Genomic DNA, 16,092 nt, shown 5'->3' with positions numbered 1-16,092 from the left:
CAGTGAAGACGAAATAGAAGAATTCTACCAACTTCTGCAATCTGAAATCGATCAAACATGCAATCAAGATGTATTGCTCATTACTGGTGATTGGAATGCAAAGGTCGGGAGCAAAGAGGAAGGACCAGTAGTTGGAAAATTTGGACTTGGTGATAGAAATGATGCTGGAGAACGAATGATAAGATTTCTGTAAGACAAATGATATGTTTATTTCAAATACCTTCTTTAGACAGCATAAGAGACGACTATACACATGGACCTCGTCAGATGGAACACATAGAAATCAAATTGACTACATCTGTGGAAAAAGATGATGGAAAAGCTCCATATCATCAGTGAAAACAAGGCCAGGGGCAGACTGTGGAACAGACCATCAATTGCTGATATGCAAATTCAAACTGAAGCTAAAGAAAATGAAAACAAGTCCACGAGAGCCAAAATATGACCTTGAATTTATCCCAGAAACCCTATACAGGGTCGTTATGGGTCGGAATCGACTCGACGGCACTTAACAACAACAAATATCTTTCTGGTATTTTCTGTTTTCAACCAAGATCTATCTGGCATCAACAATGATATCCCTCACTCCACACCCTATCTGAAGCCGGCTTGAACTATTATAGCCTTTTAAAAATTATTTTGAGCAAATGTACTGTTGCAGCCATTTAAAAATTATCTTTAGCAACATTTTACTTGCACATGATATTATCCAGGCTTTCCACATTCCATTAGGTCACCTCTCTGCACAAATATGGATCTTTTCCGTATTTCCAAATATGGATCAGTTGTTTCAAAAATCTTGAAACAGATGAATGAGTGCTGTATCAATTTGTTAAAAGATTTCAATTTGTATTCCATCAATTCCTGGAGCCTTGTTCTTTGCCAATGCCTCAATGCACTTTGAACTTCTTCCTTCAGTACCATTGGCTCTTTTCATGTACTATCTCTTGAAATGTGTGGAAACTGACCATTTCTTTTTGGTACAGTGACTCTGTGTGTTCCTTCCATCTTCTTTTGATGCTTTCTGCATCATTCATTATTTTGCCCATAAAATCCTTTAACGTTTCAAATCAAGGCTTGAATTTTTTCTTCAGTTCTTTCAGCTAGAGAAATCCCAAGCATGATCCTTTTTGGTTTTCTAACTCCAGGTCTTTTGCACCATTCATTATAATACTTGATTTTATCTTCTCGAGCTGCCTTTTGAAGTTTTCAGTTCAGCTCTTTTACCTCCTCATTGTTTCCATTTGCTTTAGCATCTCTACACTGGAAAGCAAGTTTCAGAGTCTCCTGTGACATCCATTTTGGCCTTTTCTTTCTTTCTTTTCTGCTTAACAATATTTTGCTTTCTTCTTGCATTATGTTCTTGATGTTATCCCGCAACTCTTTCTTTTGTCATTAGTATTTAATGTATCAAATCTGTTCTTGAGATGATCTCTAAATTCAGATGGGACGTGTTCAATGTCAAAGTTTGGCTCTTGTGGACTTGTTTTAACTTTCTTCAGCTTCAGCCTAACCCTGCATATGAGCAATGGACGGTCAGTTCCACAGTCTGCCCCGGCCTGGTTTTGTCTGATGATACAGAGTTTTTCCACTGTCTCTCCCCATTGTTGTTGATGATCCTGTACAGGGTTTCCTAGGAGCAGCTGGCAAGCTTGAACTACCAACCTTGCAGTGCAAAGCAATTTCACAGTCCAGCGCATCAACCCACAGCATCATACCAGACCACACCACACCACACCACACCAGGACTCCGTCTCTCCCGATAAATGTAGTTAATTTGATTTCTTTTATTCCATCTGGTGAGGTCCAACTTGTCTTTCAGCTTGTTTAAAAATTTGGAATAAATAAGTCATTTGTTGTTATTAAGTACCACTGAGTCAGTTCAACTCACAGCGACCCTACAAAGAGTTTCTGAGAAGTAGCTAGTGAATTTGAACCACTGACCTTGAGGTTCAAACAAACCTACAGTCCAGTGCATTATCCTTCTGCACTACACCACAGCTTCAAATAAGCCATTGGTTTTACAAAATTCTATCATGTGATCTCTTGCATCATTTCTGTCACCAAGGGCCTACTGATCCTTCGCGTTTGTTTCCAATCTTTGTCCTCCTATCACCGGTAATTATCAATAAATCTTGATTGCATGTTTGATCAATTTTAGATTGTTACCATCAAGTTGGTTCCAATTTATAGCAACCCTGTTTCCAAGGCTGTAAATCTTTTGTGTAGCGGCTGGTGGGCTTGAACTGTCGACCTTAAAGTTCTATTCCAGTGCTTATCCTACAGAGCCACCATGCTCTAAAAGATAAGTATGGTGGTGATTGTATGCTGCCAAGTCATTCTGACTTACAGAGACCCTATATAGGGTTGTAGATCTTTATGGGAGCAGAAAATTCACCGTTTTTTCCTACAGAGCTGCTGGTGGATTCAAACTACTGACATTGTGATTAGAAGCTCAACGCGTACCCCACTATGCTACAGGGAATCCTTGTGATGGAGCATATAGAAGCAAAATTGTGAGAATTCTTAGACATTACCAAACACCGTAAAAGAATGATTTGCTGAGTCTGGAGGCTCAGGAGCAAAGCAGGGGACACGATGGTCAATTGGCATAATATAATCAACAAACAGAACAGGGGATACTGAATGGTCTATAATTAGGAAAAGAATGCACCAGGATTGTATCCTTTCACCATACTTATTCAATCTCTATGCTAAACAGAAAAATCCAAGAAGCTAGATTGTATACAAAACTTATCAGGATTAGCGAATGGCTCATTAACAACCTGCAATATGCAGATGATATGACTTTGCTAGCTGGAAGCAAAGAGGACTTAAAATACTTACTGATGAAGATCAAAGAATACAGCCATCAGTACACATTGCTCCTGAATTTGAAAAAGACAAAAATCCTCATAACTAGACCAATGAATAACATTATGATAAATGGAAAAATGATTGAAGTGTCAAAAGCTTCATTTTGCTTGGATCTACAATCAACACTCACAGAAGCAGCAGTCAAGAAATCCAACAACGCAATACATTAGTCAAATCTGCTGCACAAGACCTCTTTTAAGAGTTCAAGAACAAAGAGGTCAGTTTGAGTACTAAAGTGCGCCTGACCCAAACCACACTATTTTTAATCGCCTCATATACACGTGGAAGTTGGAAAATGAATAAGGAAGGCTATAAAAGAATTGATGCATTTGAGTTATGGTGTTGGAGAAGAGTGTTAACGGGACCATGGAGAGAATCTGGGACAAGATGGAAGAGTAAGCAGATACACTAAGCCTACCCTCTGCATCAAAGACATGAGAGACTGAGTGAAGCAGATACAGATGGTGATCCTGGAACCCTGAGCATCAGAGGATAGCACAGAGAGATGGAATGAGTGCAGACTGGAAGAGGAAGCTGAGCAGGACCAGTGAGAGAGAAGACAAACAGGCAGACTGTGGGCTGCCATGGTATAGTGAGTTGCTGATACAGCAGCCTGTGGCACTGGGCGCAGCTAGAAGTTAGCAGCAAGGGGGTGCAATTCTTTGTTTCCCCTGCCCTCCTACTAACCAGGGGAGAAAGATGAGGCTTTCCACTCCTAAAAAGATTTACAGCCCCGAACACCCTAAATAGGGTCACTATGAGTCAGAACTGACGCAAGACGACCTAACAACAATAGTCTACAAACATAATATTCTATTTCTTACTTTGGTCAGTAGTGACTGGAATATTAAAATTCATGAGCAGCCATCAAAAGTACAACTACTGGTCTATTTTTATAAGAGGAAAGAAAGATGAAAGCTGAAGACACTTGGAAAAAATGGGGTGCGAACTAAGCCTTACAACCTTCAATACACTCCTGTGAACCCAAGTGGAGACCTGGTTGGCCAGCAGTGTGGCAAGACCTGGGGACTCTTCAGCCCAGAGTCAGTGACAGAGCCACAGAGGACTAGAGTAGAGAGTGAAGCAACCAGCTGATAAGAGAGGGCATATACACAAGAACACCCACACTTGCAGATAATACCCACTTGACCTGGCTTCAATGAATGGATAATCAGAGCTCAACTAGAAGATGAAAGATGAGGAAAAAAAGAGTAATCTGATACAGTTTGATGAACTTGACCTACACTTATGGATGCAACAGATCTAAGAGGGAACAAATCTTTATAGCAAGGATCATTCCCACCCCCTCCATACAGAGTAGACAGGGATGGGTAACTTGGACATTGGCTACCCAAAATGCAGGGGCTACAAAGACAAGAAGTGACTGGCTTACAAGCTTTCAAGAGGGAATCTAGATCCAGAGGGTGTAGAGGAAGGTAGAATCTTCACTGAGTAGTATCCAATCTGTGTAGGCGGAGCTGATCAAAGGAAATGCGGATAGGTCTCTTGTGATACAATAGTGAATAAATGTTATCAGGACTGATTGTGAGGGTTGGAAATGTAAAGGTAGACGTTTTGTAGCAAGGAAGGGAGTGATTAACTTTGCAGTCTAGGAGTGGAGGTCCCTGGGACCACCAAGGGAGAAGAGCAGAGAGCGGGACCCTACTCAGACAAGCAGTGATGCCAGAGATGGAAGCAGAGACAATGACGTGGAGAGATAGAGTGGCTGGGGACTTTAGACCCAGAGAGGGAGAGAGGCTGTGTGCTAAGGACCAGGGGGCAGGCTTGCAGGGTATACCCTTTGATTGGTTGATGATGCACGGAGGGGATTGTAACCATGGCAATGAAACGATATATGATAGGATGAAAAAAATATATATATAGCATAATGGAACATGTGAGCATCAGTCTCCATGACCCTGAGAACAGAAGAAGTAAATGGTACCCAGCTATTACCACCAAGTGCCCTGAGAGGGTTCACATTAGAAGGTTCTGGAAAGAGTAGGATAAAATGTGGAACAAAACTCTGAATTATAAGAAAGGTCAAGTTTACTGATAGTCTTGAACCCAAGACTATACCCCTTGGTGTCTGTTCAGGTCTGGAACTAAAATCAACCCTGTGGCTCAATTTTGAGCCAATCAATAGAGAGGGATATAGAGGTGGGACAACAACACTAATGTATGAATACCATACAATGGTCAACCATTCGAGATCAAAGGGCATCAGTTCAGAAGAGGGGAAAGAAGGAGGAATGGAAACAGGAAACACAAGGAAGATCTGTGGTAAGTGACATTCCGTCTAAGGGATTGTCATCATTGCAGTAAAAGTATGAGATTTGCTGAATGTAAAACTAATGATCTGCTTTATAAACCTTCACTGAATTGACAATAAAAACTTAAGAAATCAAACAACACACTGCATTGGGCAAATCTGCTACAAAAGATTTTGTGTTAAAAAACAAAAATATTACTTTGAGAACTAAAGTGTGCCTGGTATTTTCAACTGTTTATCATATGATTATGATTACACCCTCGGAAACCCTGTACAGGGTCGCTATGGGTCGGAACCGACTCGAAGGCACTTAACAACAACAACAACATCATATGATTATGGACAATGGACAATAATTAAGGAAGACTGAAAGATGATGTATTTGAATTACAGTATTGGCAAAAACTATTCAGTATACTATGGACTACCAGAAGGAACAAATCTGTCTTGGAAGAAGTACAGCCAGAATGCTCCTTAGAAATGAAGATGGCAAGACTTTGTCTCAAGTACTTTGGACATATCATCAGGAGAGAGCAGTCCCTGGGGAAGGGCACAACACTTGGTAGACAGTCAGCAACAAAGAGGACTGACACAGTGCTTACAAAAATGGACTCAACTGGAGCAACAACTGTGAGTGTGGCGCAGGGCCATACGGTGTTTCCTTCTCTTGTACTAGGTAGCTGGGTCAGAACCAATTCAACGGTACCTAACAACAACATACAATTTCAGAGAGCTGTCCCATCTTGTTCAATATATCATTGTCTCTCTTCCCACAGACCTAATTCAATAAAATGACTCTATTTTCAGGCTGTCATCAATCATGTCTCTGTATTCACTCATGCAATTAACTGTGAAGAACAGGGAATAAGAATCTTGTTTTAAAGGACGTTAGGGAAGAGAGAACAGTAACTCTGTACAGAGTCAAGTTCATGAGTCATATTATACTCTCGCCAGTTGTGCCCAGTGCCTTGATATTATCTACTATGTCATCACATGCTTACATCCCAACTCATGCCTCTTAACTAGCATCTGCTTCTGGTTTTTGTTTAATTATTATATTGTTATTGTTGCTACTATTTTATTCTCTTAGTTAACAGCTAAAAGCATAGATCATATTAACATGGAAAGTAAAACTGAAGGAGACCTGTTTTCACAAACCAGTTTCAGGATCAGACACATTTTAAATAAAAGCCAAGTATCAAAACGAAGCTCTCTTAGATAAATCCACTAGATGACTCAGGAAAGGAAATGCCGCTATTACCCAAGATGCAGCTGACAGGAAAGCAGTATGTAAGCTCCCCTAGAGTATACAAATTTATGATAAAGCAAAGTGCAAACATCTAGTATTTGTGTGACTTGTTTCTGAAAAAATTTTACTAGTTCTGTATTAACAAATGCCTTAAATTTTTAAACAACTTAACAGCATGTTTCATGACTTACTAAAATGAGACAGGAATCCATGGTGATGCCCTGCCCTATCAGCACTACCTAATCCTAAAAAATAGTTACATAATCTTGTGAGGGGCAAAAATTACAAAAGGAAATTATATAACAGTACAGAATAATCTCCTTCCAACAGCATAGGAAACTACTTCTCTGGTGATGAGTGAAAAGTCCAGGTCAGGTTACTGCACATATTTATTCATTTACCCAAATAAGGATTTATTGAGCCTCAACTGAAAGTGCCAGAGACATAGCAGTACAGCACCAATAAGACTGCTGCCCTTACGGAGCTTACAAAAATATATGTAATTTCACTAAAATTCTACCTGTTTCCAGAGAGGATAACTTGTTCTCCATTGTTTTTAAGGTGGAATTTAATTCTGCTTCCATTTCTTTTTCAAATTCATCTTCACTCGATTCACTTTCTCCAGTAAGACATTCTCTAATGAGCTTCCGTTTTTGGTCAGGAGTTCCATGCAAAAGCACATCCACTTCATCTTCAGAGCTAACAAGTAATCAGAAGGAGTAAGAAAATTAAAGAATTAAAATAACTGGAAACTTCCATGATCGCATTGTCCCACATTAATTTTAAGTTTTACAAGGTTGTATTTGATACATCTTATCATTTACATTTAGCTTTCCTCAATACCACTTCTATGTATTTCCACATACATTTTTAATATCTGTGTAACATTTCCTCTTGCAGATGTATCACTATCAATACTGTACATTCAACTGTAATTTTTTGCTAATAAACACTAGAATGTATACCTCTGCACATGTAACTTTATTTCTACTGATTTCCTTATAACTGTCTAGGAACACCTTTCTGACTTTTGGTGCTCTCACACTGCTTTCTAAAAGCATTACACCAATTCATAATTTCATCAGAAAAGAAGTTTACTTCATTGATCTGGTTTTCTTCAAAACTCTAGGTACTTAAATAAAACTTATACAGGCCCAGTATTCCCTGGAGATCTCCATGTGCCTTGGCATCAATGTTTCCCAGGATCTAGGAGCTTCAAAATGCAGGGACCCCAGGTCTAAAACACACAGCTCTTCTTTCCTGGTATTCGTAGTCTTAACTGCCAAATCACTGAGAATCCTGGCCCAGTCGACACAAAACCTTAGCTAGCACAGTCTACCCCTTCTCAACTTGGCACCTGTACACATAACCTTTACCCATACATAATCTCTAGATATAGACAATTATAAAGCCATACTTATGCCTAACATGATGAAACCAACATGTGTACACCTAAAAGCACACCAACCCCATCATATTATCCTAAAAGTCTCCCAAGTTCAAATTCCAACCTGGGCCAAAACTCTTCACCTGTGAATCTAGAATACAACTTACCTTCGTCAAAAGGACACTGGTGAAACAGGCACAAGGTACACATTTCCATTACAAATGGGAGCAGTAGGATAGAAAGACGGCTACTAGGCACTAAGTAAATTAAAAATCCATCAGAACAACTCACAGTGCTCTCCAGGCTTGAAACAATCCTCCGTTCTCTGAGAGCATCTAGGCAATGGCCCTGCCCTCCAGACTTCGGGTGTTGGCCATGCTTTCTGGATTATCAGTAGAGATGCCCGCTCACCCCCTGGATTTCAGCTTGGCCTTAAAGACCCACTACAACATCAACTCTACTTCCTTGGCTTTGGACAGTCTCATTTTCCTAATCCATCTAAGCAGTGACTCCATCCCCTCAGCCCACAGCCAGACCGATTCCTCTGCCCCTTCAGGCATGGGAGCAGTGTCCTCTCAGCTCTGAGCATCATCCCCATCTTAGTAGCAGACCCATACTCCAGAACCAACTTGGTAAAGAAGATCTGACTCTTTGAAACTTAGGTAACTGTAACCCCACCCTTCAAAACCTAAGGTCACGATTCCATCCTTTGAGAGACCAGAGGTCTTGGGTCTAACTTTTAAGACTAAGGCAAGAGAGGCTGTGTGCTGATGACCGGGCGGCAGGCCTGCAGGGTATACCCTTTGGTTAGTTGATGATGCATGGAAGAGACTGTAACCATGGCAATGAAATGATATAGGATAGGATGAATGTTAAGCTAATGTTCTCCCAAGTAAACTATCACATAATTCACAATAAAACATTTAAAAAAGACAAAGGTTCAAGAGGGAACCTAGTGCTAGGGAGCATGGCAGAAGGCAGAATCTCCAGTAGGTACTATTCAATCTGTCTGGGCGGAGCTGATGAAAAGAGATACAGTTGGGTAACTCGTGATACTGTAGTGAATAATGCTTATCAGGACAGAATATGAGGGTTGGAAATGCAAAGGTAGAAGTTTTGTAACAAGGAAGGGAGTGATTAAATTTCCAGGATAGGAGCGGAGACCTCTGGGACCATCAATAGAGAAGAGCCAAGGGCGGAACCCTACCCAGAGAAACAGAGATACCTGAGATGGAGACAGTGATCATGACCTGGAGTGATGAAGTGACTGGGGACTTTGGACCCAGAGAGGGAAAGGGACTGTGGGCTGAAAACTGGGGGGAGGATGGGGAAGTGTAGGGGGCGGGTTTCTGGGATATACCCTTTGGGTGGTTGATGATGCATGGAGGGGATTGGAATCATGGCAATGAGATGATATATGATGGAATGAATGTAAAACTAAAGTTCCCCCATGTAAACTATCATATAATTCACATTAAACATTAAAAAAAAAAAAAAGAAAGAAAAAAAATAAATAAAAAAGACAAAGGCAGCTCTGTTTTCTGTGCTCCTATTTTCGTTTTCTGCTTCCTGGTCCTCTGAATGCTCAAAGTGGACAACCTGGTCTCTGCTATTCTTGAGCAAGCATTACTAATCTCTGTAGCTCTACTTATGAGTACCCAGAGGCAGCCCACTCCACCAATAAGCCTTGATTAAAAAGGCACTCAGGGTTATAGCTTTATGGGTTGGAGAACCTAACTCCACCAACAAGTGCCCAGAGGCACCACCCTCAGCCAGGAAGCCTCCTGCAAGAAGGTACTCAGCTCTCTTGATCAGCAGGTAGGCTCTATCTAGCGCAATCTAAGCTTTTGTTGTTGTTGTTAAGTGCTGTTGAGTCGGTTTAGACCCACAGCGACCATGAACAGGGTTTACGAGGCTATAAATCTTTACGGGAGCAGATCGCCTCATCTTTCTCCCGCGGAGCAGCTGGTAGTTTCGAACTGCAGACCTTGAGGTTCGCAGCCCAATTCGTAACCACTACGCTACCAGAGCTCCTTAAGCTTTTACTGTTAGGCAATTAAGTATTCCTGCAGCCTCTGCTCATAATCCACAGCACCCCACTAATGGTACCAAATTCTGTCTTAGTTCTCTACAGCTGTTATAACAGAAATACCACAAGTGGATGCCTTTAACAAACAGAAATTTATCCTCCCACAGTTTAAAAGGCTAGAAGTCCGAATTCAGAGCACCAACTCTGGAGAAAGGTCCGAGTTTCTTTTAAGCAGTCCTTGGAAATCTCACTGTGTCTTGGCATCAAGCTTCCCCTAGATCTGCTGTGGCACTGTAGGTTCAGCACTGGACTGCGAACCACAAGGTCAGCAGTTCAAACCTACCAGCTACTCCTTGGAAACCCGGTACAGGGTCGCTATGCATCAGAACAAACTTGACAGTACTTACTGATAGCAACAGGAGCTTCACACTGCAGGGACCCCAGTTCCAAAGGATAGATTCTACTCCTAACTCTTCATGGAACAGAATTATGTTTTTAAAAAGTTTTTATAAATAGAACCTGTATTTAACAAAAATAGTTTGAGAAATGGCTAAATTTGTTTGAAAATTTCGCCAAATTAGGATTAATCCGTCCCTTCCAGTAATTTCCATAGAACTTCATCTGTGCCTATCTCAGGGCATCATCTTGTACACTGGATTCCAAGTGTGGTGCTGTAGGATCATCACTGAAGCAGGATCCACACAGTTCAAACCCACCAGCTGCTCCTTGGAAACCCTTTACAGAGCCACTGTGAGTTGGTATAATTGGACAGCACTCAACAACAAAGTATCTTGTACTTTGTCTTATTTTCCCTCCTATACTGTGTGATGGAGTCCTAGCATGTCGCTGCAGGATAATGCACTAGACCCCAAGGTCAGCTTGAACCGCAAGGTTGGTGGTTCAAACCCACCAGGCACTCCTCGGAAACCCAACACAGAGTCATAACCGACCCAATGGCACTTAATACTGTATGATGCTGCAGGTTAACGGTAGGGATGCAAGGTCGGTTTGAATTGCAAGGTAGGCAGTTCAAGCTCACCAGCTGCTCCTCGGAATCCCTACACAGGGTCGCTGAGTCGGAATCGACATGTCAGCACTTAACAACAAGAACATACTGTAAGTCTGGTGTGGTGCTATAGGATAAACACTGGACAACGAACCACAAGGTCGACAGTTCAAACCCACCAGCTGCTCCCTGGAAGCCGAAGTGGTGGTGGTGGTCATATGCCATGGAGTCGGTTCTGACTCACAGTGACCCTGTACAGGATATCCGAGGCTGTAAATCTTTAAGGGAGCAGAAAGCCTCATCTTTCTCCCATGGAACAGCTGGTAGTTTCAAACTGTTGACCTTGCGGTTCGCAGCCCGATTCGTAACCACTGCACTACCAGAACTCCTCTGGAAGCCCAATATAGGGGTACTATGTGTCGGAACGATTGAACAGCACTTAACAACAAGCTAGTGTACACCTGTGGAAGATAAGGATCCTGTGATCGACCTCAGTAGACCAGAGCAGTATATGATGGTGCTCAAAAATAAGGTCATTCAATAGTCCCTTATCTCTGCAGTTAAGTCTTCAAAACCAACACACAGATGATGTCCCATGAGCTTCATGGGAAATTTAGGAATACAGTAACTGCATTTCCACGTTACAGATGAGAAGCCGAGGATGAGTAAGTGACTTGTCTTAGGTCACTCTGTTAGTAAACTGCAGAGAGAAGATTCCATCACGCCGCTTTCGAAGATTTACAAGTTGTTGAGCGGCTTCGAGTCGGTTCTGACTCCTAGCGACCCTGTACGGGGTTTCCGACGCTTTTAGATTTTTTGCGGAGCAAAAATCCTCAACTTTTACCTGCGGAGAGGCTGACAGGCTAAAACCGCGGACCTTATGGTTTGCAGTCCAGTGTGTATCGTACAAAGCTGTTGCTGTCGTTAAGTGCCGTCGAGTCGATTCCGACTCAGAGCGATCCTGCGTAGGGTTTCCGAAGGCCGACTAGTAGGTTTGAAACGCCGAACTTGTGGCCCAGCGCAATACCCTGCAGAGCCACGGTAGTTCCGGAATATTCCCCTTCTCTGCGTCGGGCCCACCTCCCCCGGGACTACGCGACCCCTTACCAGGACCCTCCCTCGGTCTCCTAGAGGCAGCCCGAAAGACGCCAGAGGCGATGAGTCGGGAGACGGCCGGCGGGGCAGGGGCAGCTCAAGGGGACGAAGGCCCGTCTCGGCTCCTGAGAGGCCGAAGCGGGGCAGGGGCCCACCTGCTCAGAGCCGGCTCCTCGTCGCTAGGCTCTTCAACTGCATAAGGGTCATAGTCGTCCAAAAGTCGATTCATGGTGGCCTGCATCCGCCGACACAGGCCACTGTCTGCAGATGGATTATTATTTGTTTCTCCGACACCCTTTCCAAAGAGTTCTCCTACGTCACGTCCGCCCGTACTTCCGGTCCTCCCTTCACGCCTGCTCAGATCACTGAGAGGGAGGGGACTTGAGTATGGAGTGAAAGTTGCATTTGTTTGTGCTCTCCAGCTCAGTGAAGTGAGGTGAAGAAAACGAACTCTAGATCTGGATCAGAAATATGAGGGACATGCATTCTGAAATCAGGGTCAGCAGGTCCCCAGACACGGGCGCTTCAAGGCCTTCTGCCTTCCTTTAACGCCTTTCACGCCTCAGATTGACTTCAGCTAGACTGTTTTGGTTTTTTGGGGGGTTTTCACAGAAACCTTTATTAAACAAAAACATCAAAATGTGAAGCTATTGTTTCGCCTTAAAAAAAAACACTTTTATTGTGAATTGAGTGCAGGTTTATAGAACAGATCATCAAGTTTACCAAACCATATACTTTGCATTATTACAATGATTGCAATTCCCTTCCTGTACTTTGTGGGATAAAGCATTGAACCACAAGTTCAGCTGTTCAAACTCATCATCCGCTCCTCGGAAACCCTATACAGGGCCACTATGAGTTGGAACGACTCTAAGGCACCTAACAACAACAGCAACAACCAACAGTTCATCGTATTTGCCTCTATTCACTTTAACTCTGGCTTTCCTCCCTGTGTCTTCCATTACCTTCATCTTTTCTTTGCCAACCTCCCTCTTGTATACTGCCTACCCGGTCACCCATGTTAACATGTGTCTACTCTCTAGCCCATGAATAATTTTCCCTCCCCTCTCCTGGTGTGGCGCTGTGGGCTAATGCGTCAGACTGCAAAGTTGTTTGAACTGCAAGGTTGGTGGTTCAAGCTCACCAGCTGCTCCTTGGAAACCCTATACAGGGTCGCTGTGGGTTAGAATCGACTCGACGACACTTAACAACAACTCCCTAACTATCACAGATTACTTTTATCAAGAAAGCCTTTTCTTAACTTTTTACAACACTGATGTCATATATTTATCCTTTTGTGATTGACTGATTTCACTTAGCATGATATCCTACTGGTTCATCATCCATGTTGTGAGGTGTTTAGCAGATTCATATCATTATTCGTCAACACGTTGCATAGTATGCCATTGTATGTATGATCATTTTTCTGTTGATGGGTATTTAGACTTGTCTATGGTAGCGTAGTGGTTACGAATCGGGCTGCGAACCTTAAGGTCAGCAGTTCGAAACTACCAGCTGCTCCGCGGGAGAAAGATGAGGCTTTCTACTCCCGTAAAGATTTACACCCTCGGAAACCCTATACAGGGTCGCTATGGGTCGGAACCGACTCGACAGCACTTAACAACAACAACATCTTTCTGATATGTGTCTTGTAAACATCATGTTGAAGGATTCTGTTTTCTTATCCATTCTGCTCTCTTTGTCTCTTGACTGGTACATTTAATCCATTTACATTCAGTGTAATTATCGATAGGTATCAACGGGGAAAAGATTGACGTTGTCAAGGACTTCATTCTCCTTGGATCAACTATCAACACTCATGGAAGCAGCAGTCAAGAAATCAAACGACATAGTTCATTAGGCAAATCTGCTGCACAAGATCTTTTTCAAGTGTTGAAGAGCAAAGATGTCAGCTTGAGGACTAAGGTGTGTCTGACCCAAGCCATGGTATTTCTAATAACCTCATGTGAATGCAAAAGCTGGACAGTGAATAAGGAAGATCGTAGAAGAATTGATGCTTTTGAGTTATGGTGTTGGAGGAAAATACTGAAAGTGCCATGGGCTGCCAAAAGAACCAATAGATCCGTTTTGGAAGAAGTGCAGCCAGAGTGCTCCTTGGAGACCAAGATGGCCAAACTTCATCTCTCATATTTTGGACATATTGTCAGGAGGGACCAGTCACCAGAGAAGGATATCCTGTTTGGTAAGGTGGAGGGTCAGAGAAAAAGAGGAAGACCCCCCAATGAGATGGATCGGCCAAGTGGCAGCATCGATGGACTCAAGTGTGGCAACAGTAGTGAGGTAGGCCCAGGATTGGGCAGTGTTTTGTTCTGCTGTACATAAGGTCTCTATGGGTTGGTATCAACTCCTCGATGGCCCCTAACAACAACAACAATGAATTAATTGCTGTCATTTTGCTCTTTTTTTTTGTTTGTTTGTTTGTGTGTGTGTGTGTGTGTGTGTGTGTGTGTGGTGGTGCTGGTTTCTTTATTCTACATCATTTTCTGAACTGAGATCATTTTATTTGTGGGTTTTTATTTCATTTTCATTTCTGTTGTGTTAATGTTTACTAAATCTTTCAGTTTTTTTCTTTTTTCTTTTGATGTACAGATGTATTAATTTTCTTGAGGTTACCCTGTAATTTATTAATGCTTTCCCTGTTTAAAACAGTCTGTTTTTTTTCTAGGGCATGGAGCAAAGTAGAAGCTCCACTGAGTAGTGTCCATTCTGTCTAGTCAGGGCTGATATAAGGAGATGCGGATAGATCTCTTGCGATACAATAGCGAATAATTGTTATCAGGACTGATTGTAAGGGCTGGAAATGTAAAGGTAGACGTTTTGTGGCAAAGGGAGGGGAGTGATTAACTTTGCAGTCTAGGAGCGGAGGTCCCTGGAACCATCAAGGGAGAAGAGTGGAGAATGGAATCCTACCCAGAGAAGCAGTGATGTCCCTGGAACCATCAAGGGAGAAGAGTGGAGAATGGAATCCTACCCAGAGAAGCAGTGATGCCAGAGATAGAGATAGAGTGGCTGGGGACTTTGGACCCGGAGAACAAGAGGGGGAAAGGCTTGCGGGGTATACTCTTTGGTTGGTGGATGATGCATGGAGGGGATTGTAACCATGGCAAGGAAATGATATACGATGGGATCAGTGTGAAGCTAATGTCCTCCCATGTAAACTATCACATAATTCACAATAAAGCATTTTAAATAAAAAAAAATTTTTTTAAGAAGCAATTTGGAGGAAAAAACATTCAAGCGAATGGAAAGAGAAGAAGAGGATGAGAAAAAATAGACAAAAAAAGTGAAACAACAATTGGGGGCAGGGGAAACAAACCCTAAAACAAAACAGTGCAGATGTAGGACCTGAAGTGGAGAAAATTTTGGGGGGCTCCTGTAAGCCAACAAGGGATGTAACAGTGGAGTTCCTGACCCTAGATGGAGTTCTCATTGACTTCCATGTTACCTATGATCAGGGTACTCCATCTGGAAGTGGATCATGGTGGCCTTGATGGAGCTAGTTTCTAGGACCACAGGGAACTGAGGACAGGGTGACTAGTTAAATGCTGAATCCAGACACCAAAACAGCACACCAAATCTGAACAGCTGACCCCTGCCTCTGTGTGGGGAAAAAGATTGAATTGCACATTTCCTGTCGCCTGTGTGACTCTGTTCTGCCAGGCCATCTTGTGTTGTCAAAGCTGCTCACAAAAGTTCAAGATGAAAAAAAAAAAAGTTCAAGATGGTCACACCATATCTGGCTGGTCATTCACCATTCAGCCAGTCTTCCTCTCTCACCATCCCTGCTCAGCTTTTCCTCCCAACAAGCATGCAATCCACTTCTCTGAAGTCTAGGGTTCCAGGGTTTTTATCTTTGCCTGCTATTTGGTATCTTGTATCTTTGCTGTAGAGGGTCTGTGTAGTGTGTCTGCCTAGTCTGCCATTTTACTAAAATCCTCAACAGTCTATTGAAGAGTTGCTAAGCTACCTGTCTCAATTCTTAATGTCTGCTCCTGTCAATTCTTCCATCCTCGCAACTGCTATAGCTGAGGAACAGCTGGTGGGTTTGAACTGCTGACCTTGTGGTTAGCAGTCCAGTGCTTATCCTACACACCACACCAGAACTCTTAAGCTTGACTAAATACAAGTGGATGCCCTTTTCCTAATATAGCTTGAA

At 42.6% G+C, this 16,092-nt stretch overlaps 1 protein-coding gene across 1 annotated transcript in view; it reads right to left on the bottom strand.

The window, feature by feature from the left end:
• The window catches only part of EAPP (E2F-associated phosphoprotein), a 27,890-nt gene extending 15,746 nt beyond the window's left edge, over nt 1–12,144 (bottom strand). Inside the window, exons 1-2 of the mRNA XM_006835357.1 lie at nt 12,071–12,144; nt 6,919–7,097 (exon numbers count right to left, since the gene is read on the bottom strand). Of these exons, the coding sequence (XP_006835420.1) occupies nt 6,919–7,097; nt 12,071–12,144 (253 nt within the window). The remainder of the gene's footprint in view (nt 1–6,918; nt 7,098–12,070) is intronic.
• Nucleotides 12,145–16,092: the final 3,948 nt, after the last annotated feature.

Source organism: Chrysochloris asiatica, unplaced genomic scaffold (genome assembly GCF_000296735.1).
Source record: "Chrysochloris asiatica unplaced genomic scaffold, ChrAsi1.0 scaffold00017, whole genome shotgun sequence".
In the NCBI taxonomy this organism is placed as follows: Eukaryota; Metazoa; Chordata; class Mammalia; order Afrosoricida; family Chrysochloridae; genus Chrysochloris; species Chrysochloris asiatica.
This window is presented reverse-complemented; position numbering and strand designations above follow the sequence as displayed.